This window comes from Rhineura floridana, chromosome 17 (genome assembly GCF_030035675.1).
Source record: "Rhineura floridana isolate rRhiFlo1 chromosome 17, rRhiFlo1.hap2, whole genome shotgun sequence".
Taxonomy (NCBI): Eukaryota; Metazoa; Chordata; class Lepidosauria; order Squamata; family Rhineuridae; genus Rhineura; species Rhineura floridana.
Genome location: NC_084496.1, coordinates 129,904 through 142,818, shown reverse-complemented (window position 1 = coordinate 142,818; position 12,915 = coordinate 129,904). Strand labels below are relative to the sequence as shown.

General features: G+C 46.5%; 1 protein-coding gene across 6 annotated transcripts; it reads left to right on the top strand.

The window, feature by feature from the left end:
• Positions 1 to 443: 443 nt before the first annotated feature.
• Positions 444 to 11,733, top strand: LOC133371949 (interleukin-9 receptor-like). 6 transcript variants are annotated; one of them, XM_061600014.1, is made up of 9 exons: positions 1,604 to 2,327; positions 2,766 to 2,858; positions 4,141 to 4,261; positions 5,550 to 5,746; positions 6,011 to 6,159; positions 6,526 to 6,703; positions 8,340 to 8,445; positions 9,362 to 9,446; positions 9,770 to 11,733. In XM_061600014.1, the coding sequence occupies exons 2-9, from the start codon at positions 2,777 to 2,779 to the stop codon at positions 10,157 to 10,159; spliced, it is 1,308 nt and encodes a 435-aa protein (XP_061455998.1). In that variant the 5' UTR covers positions 1,604 to 2,327; positions 2,766 to 2,776; the 3' UTR covers positions 10,160 to 11,733. The 6 variants fall into 6 exon arrangements, with proteins under 6 accessions (XP_061455994.1, XP_061455998.1, XP_061455993.1 ...); XM_061600010.1 differs by lacking the exon at positions 1,604 to 2,327 and adding an exon at positions 444 to 861 and having other exon boundaries at positions 9,362 to 11,730; XM_061600009.1 differs by having other exon boundaries at positions 9,362 to 11,730.
• The last annotated feature ends 1,182 nt before the right edge of the window (positions 11,734 to 12,915 follow it).

Below are 12,915 nucleotides of genomic sequence, written 5' to 3'. Positions count from 1 at the left end.
CTTCCTCTGCAGTGGTCCAGAATAGGGAGCTCAGGAGAGGCATGTGGCAACACATGAACATGGGAGGGGGGGGAGACTCAGGACGAAAATCTGGGAGCTGCTGCTTCCCCCAAGCTTCTGCCACCTTTGTTTTACTCTGCCTAATGGTGGGGCTGGCCCTGTCTGGGTCAGAAGCAGAGCAGGTGATAACAGGTGACTCCAGGATCCCATTGCAACAGCTGGCAAGGAGAAGGACATGTTTGTAGGTCAAAAAGGCTCAAGATTGTTTCAGGCCATTCCTGACTCTTGTGGATCCACAGATTCAGTTTATTTATTTATTTATTTATTTATTTATTTATTTATTTATTTGTTCCATTTTTAAACCGCCCATAGCGAATAGCTCTCTGGGCGGTGTACAAAAAGATTAAAATACAAATATCATAATAAAAACAGCCGAACAATAATAAACACAAACAGAAACCACAGAAATATAAAAGTAAACACATTAAAATGCCTGGGAGCATAGCCAGGTCTTAACCTGGCGCCGAAAAGATAGCAGCGTAGGTGCCAGGCGTATTTCTTCGGGGAGGCTATTCCACAATTCAGGGGCCACTACAGAAAAGGCCCTAGATCGTGTAACTGTCCTCCGGGCTTCCTGATGTGTTGGTACCCGGAGGAGGGCCTTAGCTCCTCAAATTCATTAAATCTTAGAGACAATCTCCATAGACCACCAAGGCTATCATTAAAATCAGGCAGGACAAGATTTATGAGTTCAGCGATGCTAGAAGAGAAACTCTTTTGCCTGGTGAACAAACTCTAATCAGCAAAGGGGCTGAGACGCTGCAGATTTTCACTGGCACAGCTGGAGAAGACAGCAGCACAGTAAGTCTGCAGTGGGCTCTCCAGTTGCACCCTGTCCCTGGGCAGTGAGGGGCAAAGCCTGCTTTCTCCATCCCACAAACTCCAGCCAGAAAGAGACCCCAAAGGTGCTCTGGGTAAGAGTCAGGAGGGGTCAGATCAAGGTGCAAAGGAGGGCAGAGGGAACCTGGCCTATAATTTCTTTTCTCAGATCAGAACTTGGGCATTAAAGGTATCACCATCTAGCTGAAAAGTAGCCTTGGGTTGCCACAAGGGCTTGCCTTTGAGTGTGCCTGTGATGGCTGCATGTGGCTCCCTAGTCTAGGTAGATTCACCAACTGGGATGAAATAGTGAAAGAAATTAGCCTTCCCCCCCTTTTCTTTTTTTTAAAGCCTTTCATTTTGAACATAAATAAATGCAATTTTTAAAAAACATTTGGTGAACTGAATTGACTAGCTCTATATTTGAGTTCCCACATTTCTTTTAGAAACAGCCTGCTTTGCTTAGATGTGCATGCCATTTGAAAGACTCACTGCCATAGCCAAGGTCATTTATGATAAAGGTATTATGGAAATATGTATATATATGCAGAGATCCTCAGGGGTCTGAGCTTGGAGTGTGCCAGTGAGTGTATTTACCCAAGTAGCAGGCTTTTACCTTGCATTTAGATCACTGAGACTGAAGACTTAGCAAAATAAGAAAAGCTACTTTATTTATGGAAATACATAGTAGATAGGAAAGGCATACCTAGTTCTAACTAAGTTGGAGGTGCAATGCCCAGACTTGGGTCTTGCCCTCATGGCTCAAGAGAGAGAACAAAGACAGAGATGTCTTCTCTGTCCTCAGACAGTCGAAGAAGATGACGAAGGAAGGAGGGGCAGGTCAGCTTCCCTGAGCAGCATATCAGTTTACAACAGAAGGAAGTTAGGTAGAGAAGAGCACAGGTAAAGGTGGGCAAGCCTAGCCAGCTGGAGGACCCTCACTCCATCTTCCTTCCGGAATATAAACAAAAGAACCTGAAGAGGAGTTGCTGTTGCCCCTCTTCCAACAAAAGGCAGGTAATATCTAAATTTGCTTGCTCTGCTGGATGGCTTCCTGTCAGGAATGGCTGCCTGTCAGAGATACTGTACCTGTGGATTTCCTGCACCAGTAAAGGATTAGACTAGATAGCCTCTCATGTACTTTCCTACTCTGAGACAAAGTGATCCTGTCTATTTAAAAGGCAGAGCTGTGAGATTCAAGAAAGAACCTTTTCCTGTGCCCAAAGGAGATATTTTGTTTCAGGCTAAAGTGCCCAGAAAACCATTTATTTTAGAAACAGTCTGCTTTGCTTAGATGTGCATGCCATGGACTGGTTTTCCCTCTTATTGGTCCTTTGTTTGAGAGACATTTTCTAACATCCATCTTGATGATGGAATAAAAAAAGTGCTATTTTTCGGGGACCAAATATCTTGATGGACCTTCCTGTTCAGAAATCTTCATGGACCAGGTAATAAGCTTATATTGTTGCCTTTTTCAACTTTCGTCCGTTACTTTTGAAATTTATTCTACTTTTGAATTTCTAGTTTAAACTGATTTAAATATGAACTCTAATTTCCTGAAATAAATGCAGTTTTAAATATGTTTGCCCACTCACATTATTGCTTGGCTAATGTTACTAACAGCACAGTGTAAGCTTACTCAGAAAAAAATTCCAATTATGATCAATGGGCTTCCTTCTAAGTAAATGTGCATGAAAGTTCTGGTCATCTATTCATCCCCTAGCTTAAGTCTGACTGGGCATCTCAGGTGGAAATCCTTTCACAACTAAGTCCAGTCTACAGACTGCCCCCCCTCTGCCCTGAGGTGGGGGAGGAGCTGGCGAAGCAGCAGGTTGGCAAGGCCACTTCCACCTCACAACAGCCAGGACCATCCACTCTTTTTTCAGGTGTGCTGGCAATGGGGAAAGGCTGTAGGGCAGCCTGCCTGGTACAGATTGTCCTCTTCCCTTTCTTTGCAGCTGATGAAAGACAGCAACCAGGTAGGTGAGGCAAGGGGGCAGGGAGGGGGAGAGCAGCTCCCAGACACAATATGTACAGGGAGAATGGAGCATGGTTGTACATGCATGAACATTTTGAACACAGATGCACATGCAGGATTGTGGTCAAACAGGAGGCCAGACACACACACATGCACACAGTAGTAGATCTGTAATAATATCTCCTGTCAATGCTTGTGTATGTTTGTCTTTAACTTTAAAGCAATTGGTGGTGTGGTGTGTGTGTGTGCATGACTTTGACCAGAGCATCAGTGCCCCACATGCCATTTTACCAACTGAAATGTTCTTCCTAGCACCCTGCTATTAACCGAATGAAAGAAGGAGTGGGAAGAACTACCCCATCTGGAATTAATTCCTGGTTCCATCCCCTTTGCGGGGGGGGGGGGATGGGACACTGGGGCCTTTTCTGATGTGCTTGCACAAGTAAACATCAGGAGGGGCAGAAGCAATTACAGGCCACCGCAACTTCACTCCCCTGAAACCCCCAGATCAGCTCTCTCTAGAAACCTCCCAGCAACTCAGACTCTAACCCTGATCTGAACCCTTTCAGTTCTTCTTGTCCCGGTTCTCCAGCCTGAGCAAAGCAGTTGCAGCCTCATCCCATCTAGCCAGGGGTTTTAGCGGAAGACCCACCTAGTGGGACGCTTATGTCGGAATTCTATTGAGTTGCAGAGCGGAGCGTATTGAGCGAGCTTATGTGTGTGTGTTTGAATCTTTGCTAAGATTCTACCTTCCCTGCAAATTAGTCAGACAGAGACTTTAAGATGTAAAATAAGAAACAACTACTTTATTCTGGAAGTACATGCTTGATAGGAAAGAGTTCTATATCTAGCTAACTAGCTATGTTGGAGCAGTATGCACTGGTCCCAGTGCAGCTCTCATGCTGGTTGAGAGGGAGAGACAAAGGAAAAATGTCTGCTCCCCTCTCGAGAGAGAAGAAGGAACTGGGAAGGCGGGAAGGAACTGGGATCAACATCCTTTGCATATCAGTCTAGCAGGAGGGGGACAGACTGCAAGGATCAAAGGACAGGTATAGCCTAGCAACCAAAGAGGTCTCCTCCCTAGCTACCCTTTTTAACCCCATGCAGCCTCAACCCACCAAGTTGGAGTTGAACCTCATACATTCCAACAGCTTATACCCTGCCTGTGAAAGAACTCAAGCCAACTTTTGGAAGGGAGGAAGCGGGGCTGGTGGGAAGGGGAGAGAGTTTGAATGACTCCCAACAGTGCCCTCCCTGGACTCCTTTTCTCTTTCTCCTGGCAGGGGTCTCCACCAGCAATGTGCGATGCCTGAACAATTATGGGCCTCAGGGCCGCAGGATGGATTGCATGTGGAACCACAATCAGACCATGGGAGAGGGACTTTTCTACCTCAATTTCACTGAGTAAGGCCAGTGTGTGATGGAGGGGATGCCCCAAGCCCTTGTCATGGTGGTGGGGGGGCGCGACAAGGCAGCTAGGCAGGCACAAGGCTTTTTGCAGAGCAGTTCTGGGCAGAGCTTGGAAAACTTACTTTTTTGAACTACAACTCCCAGCAGCCCAATCCAGTGGCCATGCTGGCTGGGGCTGATGGGAGTTGTAGTTTTAAAAAGTAACTTTTCCAAGCTCTGGTTCTGGGGGCCCTCCCAGCATGTCTCCAATCTGTGGTTGCAAGTTGGGAGGGGAACAGCATATCTTCACTGATGAGACGATGGTTTCTGATGGGTCAGAGAGCAGACTTCACAGGGCACAGCAGTCAGGCCACAATGCAGGAAGTGGCAGCAGCAACATATTGCATCTTGGGTGAAGAAGATGCCCCCTTGGGACCTGATCATGGCCACAGAGGCAAAGGCTGCCTGCCGCACACACTCCATGTCACACTCTGAGAGGACTGCCCAGGTACCCTCCCATGGGGCGGCCCTTCTCCTCCACTTCCAGGGGTGGGTAGGGTGGGCTCTCCCTCATTGGTTTTCCAGCAGCTGTGCAAGTCCAAGAAGGTGCCCTCCCATCAAAGGCAGGGGCAAAGCCTCCCCACTTCTGCAGTACAGGCCACATATGGACATGTCTGTGGACCAGGAAACTGGGCTGTTCCAGCTACGGAAGAGGGGAGGGAGCATTATTTTGGTGAGAGGAGAGCATGTGCTTCAACTGGTGCAAGAGGCCCCGGATGTAGTCACTGGAGGGCTGGGAAATGCCAACCTCTGCCTGGGGCCTTGGAGAGTAGCTGCCAATCAGAGTAGACCATACTGTGCTAGAGGGACCAATGGCATGATGACTTGCCATAGTATGTGGACAGGATAACACAATCTCCATCTCCAAGCAATATTTAATTTCTCCAAAGAGCACTTCCAGATTTCCAGGTTGCCTGGCAATCTCTCTCTCTCACACACACACTCTTTAGGGTTGTATTCAATTAAATTTTACTCAGGGTAAACCCATTTAAATTAATGGCCTTAAGTCAGTCATGTTTATTCATTTTGATGGGTCTAGGACTAACGCTGAATAGCCCTTAGTCATTGAGTCTGTGTGTGAGAGAGACAGAGTGCGCAACAGCAGTTACTCCATATGCTCAGAGGCATTCTCTTCTTTCTCATTATTACCCATCACGCTCCTCCAGGCTTCAGCCCCGGCACAAAGAAAGCCCAGGCTGCAGACTCTGGGGAAGAACCTCCTCTTGGCTCTTGTTTTCTGCAGCCTCCTCACCCTCTACAGTAACCTCATCTGCAACCTGTCTGCCTCCCGAGAGGCCCAGGACAATTTCTGCTGCTCTGTGAGTAGTGAAGAGGGCGAGTTCACAGAGAACGATGAATATGGAGTCTCCTTGCATGCCTCCTCCCCGGGGAACAGCCAGGTCTACCCTGTCTTTGCAGTGTATGAGCCCAGGTTGCACAGTGAGTTTTGCATAGGGTCAGGGTCAATGTGCTTGTGCCCCCCCACCTGCCAAGGACACTCTGTACTCACCCTTTCCCCTCCCTTCCACCTCTATGTCTGAGGTCTCTCCAGCCTTAGATGCCCTGGTGATGGGCACCACTGAACACTATCTGATTCTTCTTGAGCAGCCACTGCCTCAGCTTCTTAGAGCAAGCCAGCATTGCTGGGAGGGGGGGCTTTCAGCTCTCAGCAGCATCTCCCCTCAGCTGTCCCACTCTTTCCAGTTGCATGTGATCCACCCTTTGACCTGCAGAGCAAAATGAGCTCCAGCAAATGTCGGATGCAATGGAAGAAGCCAGAGGCCTACGAAGACATTTTCCTTGATGACTTTCAATGGGAGATTGCATTCAAGGCTGCAAAAGCTCCCTGGGAGGTGAGAGGCCTGGGAACTGTAGTTTACACTTCACATTGATATAATTTCCAGCACCCTTATCAAACTAGAGTGTCCAGGGTTCTTTGGGAGGAAGCCACATACTTTAAATTGGCATTAAGTGTGCATTAAATGTGCTTTAAATGTATGGTGTAGATGTGACCAAAAATGGGGACACATCGAAGCCAATGTGCCAATCATGCACACATAAGAAATGGATCTGAATGACCCATTTGCAACATAAAGTCCCCACCTGGAAGCGCCCACTGTGTGCCAGATCAACTCTTTCTGGCTTTTGTTATGGCTTACAGGGTCTCCCAGATGAATTCCATCTCATTGTATCATTTCTTGTGTTCCAACTCTTTACAGCAAGCACAGACCAGGATCTTAGTCAGCAAAGAAACATGGGTGGACATTGAGGGCTACGAGTTCAAGTCTGGTGTAGATTACATTGCAAGAATTCGCTGCAAAACCCCCGATGTGAACTGGCACTATAGAAGCCACTGGAGTCACTGGAGTGCCACCACCAAGTGGACAGCTCCCCCAGGTTTGGTGCAAAGTGGTGCTGAGGCTGTGCTGTGTTTGGTGCTTGATGCCTGGTAGCCCCATTGTCTCTGCCTGTCTCTCTGCAGGCTAAATAAAAACCATTGATGCCATTTGAATACATTGTTTCCAATGACGCCTTTCGTCTCTACTTCTAGGGGGCCAAGGGCAATTTGGGGAAGCCCCAAACCTGCCCAACGCTGCTAGCACACAGTCTCAAGCTTATCGACACAGTCACTAGCAAGCTCTGCACTTGTTGGTGTAATTGTGGAAGGCCATAAAGCAATCACCCTGAATGGGACGTAAGGGGGACATGTGCCCTACTTTACAGAGGACAGTCCTCAATTTGAAGGCATCTTCTGTTGGAGGGGCTTATCTGTCCATCTTATTTGAAGATGAGCACCCGTAAAAGGGGAGATTATTTATTTATTTATTTTATTCAGCTTATATCCCGCCCGACTAGCAAACAGCTCTCTGGGCGGCAAACATAGAAACATATACAATAATAAAATTACAAGATCAATATAACAAATATAAAAGTACATCATCTAAAATACCAATTACAACATTTACATAAATAACTTAGATTAAAATGCCTCAGAGAAAGGTTTTAACCTGGCACCGAAAAGATAATAGTGTCGGCGCCAGGCGTACCTCCTCGGGGAGACTATTCCACAATTCGGGGGCCACCACTGAGAAGGCCCTAGATCTTGTTACTACCCTCCGGGCCTCCCTATGGGTCGGGACCCGGAGGAGGGCCTTCGTAGTAGACCGTAGTGTACGAGCCGGTTCATAACGGGAACCTCATAACGGGAGAGGCGTTCCTGCAGGTATCGTGGTCCCGCGCTGTATAAGGCTTTATAGGTTAATACCAACACTTTGAATCTGGCCCGGTAGCATACTGGAAGCCAGTGCAGGCGAGCCAGAACAGGTGTTATATGCTCAGACCGCTTAGTTCTTGTTAGCAGTCTGGCCGTCGTATTTTGCACTAGCTGTAGCTTCCGAACCATCTTCAGAGGTAGCCCTACGTAGAGCGCGTTGCAGTAGTCCAAACGTGAGGTTACCAGAGCATGAACCACTGATGTAAGGTCCTCCTTACTCAGATAGGGACGTAGCTGGGCTACCGAAGTTGGTAAAACGCATTCCGTGCCACCGAGGCTACATGGGCCTCGAGTGATAGGGAAGAGTCTAAAACGACTGTCAGGCTGAGCAGACAGAAGATTCGCTGGGTAACAGTCTTCTCACTAGGGTAGCCAATGTGGTGCCCTCCAGGTGTTGCTGAGCTCCAGCTCCCTGTTGCCCCAGCAGCCAGTATGGCCAATGGTCAGGGATGATTGGAGTTGTAGGGCAGCAACCTCTGGAGTTTTTTTGGGTGTTTTAAAGGCTCCTGGAACAGGGCACAAGAATGGTGTATAGCTACTGCTAGTGAGGCCTGTGGGGCATTTGGCCCTGCCCAGAAGATATTGGCCACCACAATGCCATTGACTAGCAGCTTCACATATTTCAGAGGCAAAAGTTCAGCTTCCAAAGCAAAGGCTACGAAAGCACAATTTTGCTCCTTGCTTCAGTAGGCAGCTTCTTTCTTTGCAAATCCAGGACAATCCTCTACTGTATGAACAGGCTGATGATTTCATCCACAGGCAGCTGGCAGCAGTTTGATTCCCACCTGCTGAGGTCTGTGCTCAGCCCGCTCCTCTGCCTGGGTGCTCTCCTAGCCCTGCTCCTGGTCCTTATGATCTTCTGGAGGTACGCCACTCATTCACATGGTCAGCTGCCTGGGTGGGACTGCTGGCCACTTGGCAGAGGTCCTGGAGGGAGAGTGGTGGCAGGGATGATCCATGTGCAAGCGTCCTTGCTGGAATGCCACCAGTGCCACAGAAGGAGTGCCACAGAGGAGCCTGGTGGCAAAAAGGCATCTCCTAGAAATATTGCATCAAGATAGCCACAACAGCCTGAGCACCATGTGAGCACCATGCCTTGTGTTTGCTCACCACATGCCAGGGAAGGCGTTAGGGTCTCTGGCCTAGGGTTTTCCGCCACAAGTTGCACTCCCTTGCAACCATGCAATGTGCATATCACATGCACACCCTTCCCCTGATGTGCAGAAACTGGAGACACAAGCAAGGTAGGCTTTTGTGGTTCCCACAGCAGAGAAGAGTCTGTCTCCTATGAAAGACAAACAGACAATCTCTCTCTCTCTCCCTCCTGCTGTGGACTGGTTGGTGATCAGCCTTTATAAGACCCAAGGGCTCAGACTGAGTGTTCAGCTTTCCATGTGCATATCATTCATTTGCATGCACACCTGCTGCCCTTCTGGGACTTGCTCTGCATGCCGGTAGGCTCTCCTCCCCAGCCCAGAACTCCAGGGCAGGCAAGTCTTCCTGACAGTTGGCCCAGCAGGGGGGCACCCTAAGCAGGCACGATGTTCTCTGTGCTTCTGACATGCAGCAAGTAGATGGGATGTGATTGTGTGGTTGTGTTTCTGCGGGGGGGGGGAGGGGGAGGACCCCCCTCCCCGGCGGCTTAAGTGTTTGCAGTCCAGCACCACCAGGTACATAGCCTGCCTCCTGCCTGGAAAGCAAGAGGTAATGGATGGGTGGGGGCCGAGGGGGGCTTTCCATGGGCTGCCTTGCCAATTTGAGGCCCTCTTCTCTTTCCACAGGTCCAAGGGCAATGGCTATGCAAACGTCCCTACCCCTGCAACATATTTCCAGCCCCTTTATCGGTTCCACAACGGGAATTTCAAGGTAACTGCCCTGATCTGGGGAGGGGCGACTGAGCAACCGATCAGGCCTCAGCAGGGGACAAATAATGCTCAGGCCGCTGCACGGGGAACCGGGCTTCCGCACGCTCAAAAGTCGCCCAGGCCAGGGAAAGGGCTTTCAGCCGCCGTGGCTTCCCGGGCAGGGGCCTTTGGTAGCCATCGAGGAGTTCTCCTTCCAAAGCATGCGGCCCCTCTGGCTACTCCAGCCCTTCCGGACATGCACTGCACACATCCCGGCCTGGCCCAGTTCTCCTGCTGCTCCTGGAGAGGCGAGTCCTCAGGCTGGCTCCTTCGGCTCTCTTCCAGCGCTGGGCTGGCCTGCCGGAGAAGGACGCCGGGCGGAAGAGCGGCCGGGAGGCGCCCGCGGAGGTCGGCGAGGCCATTTCCCAGCTCTCCTGCTTGGCGCCCCCCAGAGCAGAGGCGGCGGCGCCCCCCTGCTCCTGCTGCTCCCCGCCGGACGGCCAGTACGTCGCCAGCCAAGAGGTGCTGCTGGCTGTGGGGGCGCCGTCGCGAACCCAGCCTGGGCCGCCTGCCCGCTGTGGCGGGGGGCGTCGCGACGGAGGAGCCCCCGGTGCCCTCGCCGCTGCGGGGCCCCCCTCTTCCTCGGCCGCCGGCGTGTCCGGAGCAGGACCCCCCGCGAGCATCGCACCCGGAAGGAGGGCCAGGGCCGACTTACACAGTGGGCACAGTGCCTAGGGCCCACGATACTTTTAGGGGCCCACGAAAATGTTTTTTCTTTTAAAATCAGCACGGAAAAAATGAACTTTTAAGGTTGAAGAAAATATTTTATTGTTTTTCTCACATCAGAAAAAAATGAAACCTTAGGGCCCACGAAACTCTATTAAATTTTGCCTAAAACAGAAAAAAATGAAATGTTGAAGTATTTAAAGTTACATCAAAAATAATTTTTAATATTAATGTTATGATGGTGGGAGGGGCTCACGAAGGCATAAGTACCTTGTGCCCCGGTAACTTTTAGGGCCCACAAAAATGTTTTATAAGAAAAAATTAAAATGTAGTAGTAATAATTTATTTTCACGCCTTTTGGCCTTGAGAGTACGACTGCATACATAGAATACGAATACATAAAATACAAACCAAAATAAATATACATACAATTCAAATCAAAATGTCAGTCACATATTAATTACCACCGAGATAATATAACAATTCTCACTGGAGCTTATAAACTATATTAACTTATTAACTTATAAGAGAAAATAAATATAATTTGCATTCAGTCAACACCATTTCGACGTAAGAACACAAATTTATTCTCTAAATTTTAACTTTATGGCATTTTTTATTGGCAAATTCCTGGATTATTTCATCAACAGGCATGTTTTTTAATAACTCACTTTCAATAGAGAGTGGAGAGAGGTGAGTTAATTTTGTTTGTGACATAGTGGAATGTAGGTAGTTTCTGATGCGATTTAATTTGGAAAATGACCGTTCTTCTACATTTGTGCCAAAAACTGATAAATAAATTCTTAATGCGATATATACATTGGGAAAACTTGTAACTAGATTTTTTTTCAATTTGTGCAGCAAGCAATTCAGTCATGGTTTTCTTTTCAGGAAACCATCTCGAAAATGATAAAAATTCGTTAACAAACTCTTCTTCGAGATATGTAGGGTATATTTCAACCAGTGCTTTTCCTTTGGAAACAATTCATCTTCAAGCATAGATCTGTCAAAATTAAACCTGTTATGTAGTGATTCATAGGCAGCTCGTCTTTTTCTCAATTCTGTTATTAACCTGTCTATAATAATATAAAAAACTTGAGTTTTGAATTTGTCTGAAGCGTTTGAATTTAAATTTATGCTTTCATCGGTTTCACTGTTAACTCTAACTTCGACAAAAAATAATTTTCTTTTTCGCTGACGTTCTATGACTTTATACTCAGATTCTGGTGTACTTTTCCCCCCTAAATCCTCAAATTTGTGAAACTTGTCTCGTGTTCTATGCAAATAAAACAAAAGGCTGTCGTAAAGATTTATTATTGTACATAATTCGATGCCGGGCTGCTGTAAAGTTGTATTAATATGAATATTTTGGAGAATGTCCTTCCAAATGACACACATCAGAGCTGTTTCAAAATTCTTAAGTTTTTTGACAAGAGCCTTTGCTTCATGAACAGTAGCAGGTGGTTGTCGCTCGCATTCAATTATACTCAATAAAGCTTGATGAATTCCAATATAATTTTCATAAAAAGCTTTAGTAGCATCGTTCCTGGCTGACCACCTAGTTTCAGATAAACTGTGCACAATATTTGTATCTTTCTTCATATTCTCCTTTAATTTTGTCCATCTTTGTGGTGAGGCAGCAAAGAATGTATAAACTGTTTTTAGGATGCTAAAAAAACTGACTGCTTCTGTGCAACACTCTGCTGCAGCTACACCAACTAAATTCAAACTGTGAGCGGTGCAAGGAACCCATTCGGCTAAATTGTTAACTTCACGAAATCTTGCTTGCACGCCAGTGTATATTCCACTCTTATTGCTGCCATTGTCATATGATTGGGACCTACAGTTTTTTATATCGATATCATGTTGTTTGAGAGTGTTACATAAAACATCAAATATTTTCCATCATGCTGTTCAATAGAAACAAATTTAAGAAAGCTTTCGATCACCTCCCCATTTTTAAGCACATAACGAAGTATTATTGTCAATTGATCTGTGTGACTAATATCAGGGGTTGAATCTATACTGATTCTGTAATATTTAGCATCTTTTACTTCTGATATTATTTGTGCTATAACTTAGATCCCAGTAGATCTATGAATTCATCACATATATTAGCAGAAAGGTACGAAACATTCCCTCTTCCAGGATTTCCATGCTTTCGAATATGATCTTAAAGAAATGGATCAAATTCTGATAAATCAATACAACCAAGAAAATGACCATTATTGGAACAATTATGCAAATGAGAATCACCACGAAAAGCTAATCCTCTTTCAGCCAGAAATTTTACAACTGCAATTACTCTCTTTAATACTTCTATCCAGTAGGCAACAATCTCTCATTTTCCTTCTGCATCAATACTTGTATATTTTCGATGTTGTGACATCGATGATAAGGCACTAAGATGGTCTTTGAATATTTCGTGAGAAGAAATTCTTACAGTTGCATTTTTCCAATCATCAAGACCGGTTTGAAATTGATTGGATATTATATCTGAATGTGTGCTAAATAGTTTGCATGAGTAGCGATATGCTTTACCGCTAGAAGGAGAATAAATCAACCGATCTCTTGTTATTGCCTCTCCATTGTTCATTTTGCCTGATAAAATACTCCCTTTGCGCATATCTCATCTTATCACCAAATAGTTTACCTTTTAGTAAAAAATTGGATTCTAAATTTTGGGAAGGAATATTTTTTGTATAATATTTTTTTAGATCAGGTGTTACAACCCATTCAGCTGGATCGCTACTGTATTTTATTTT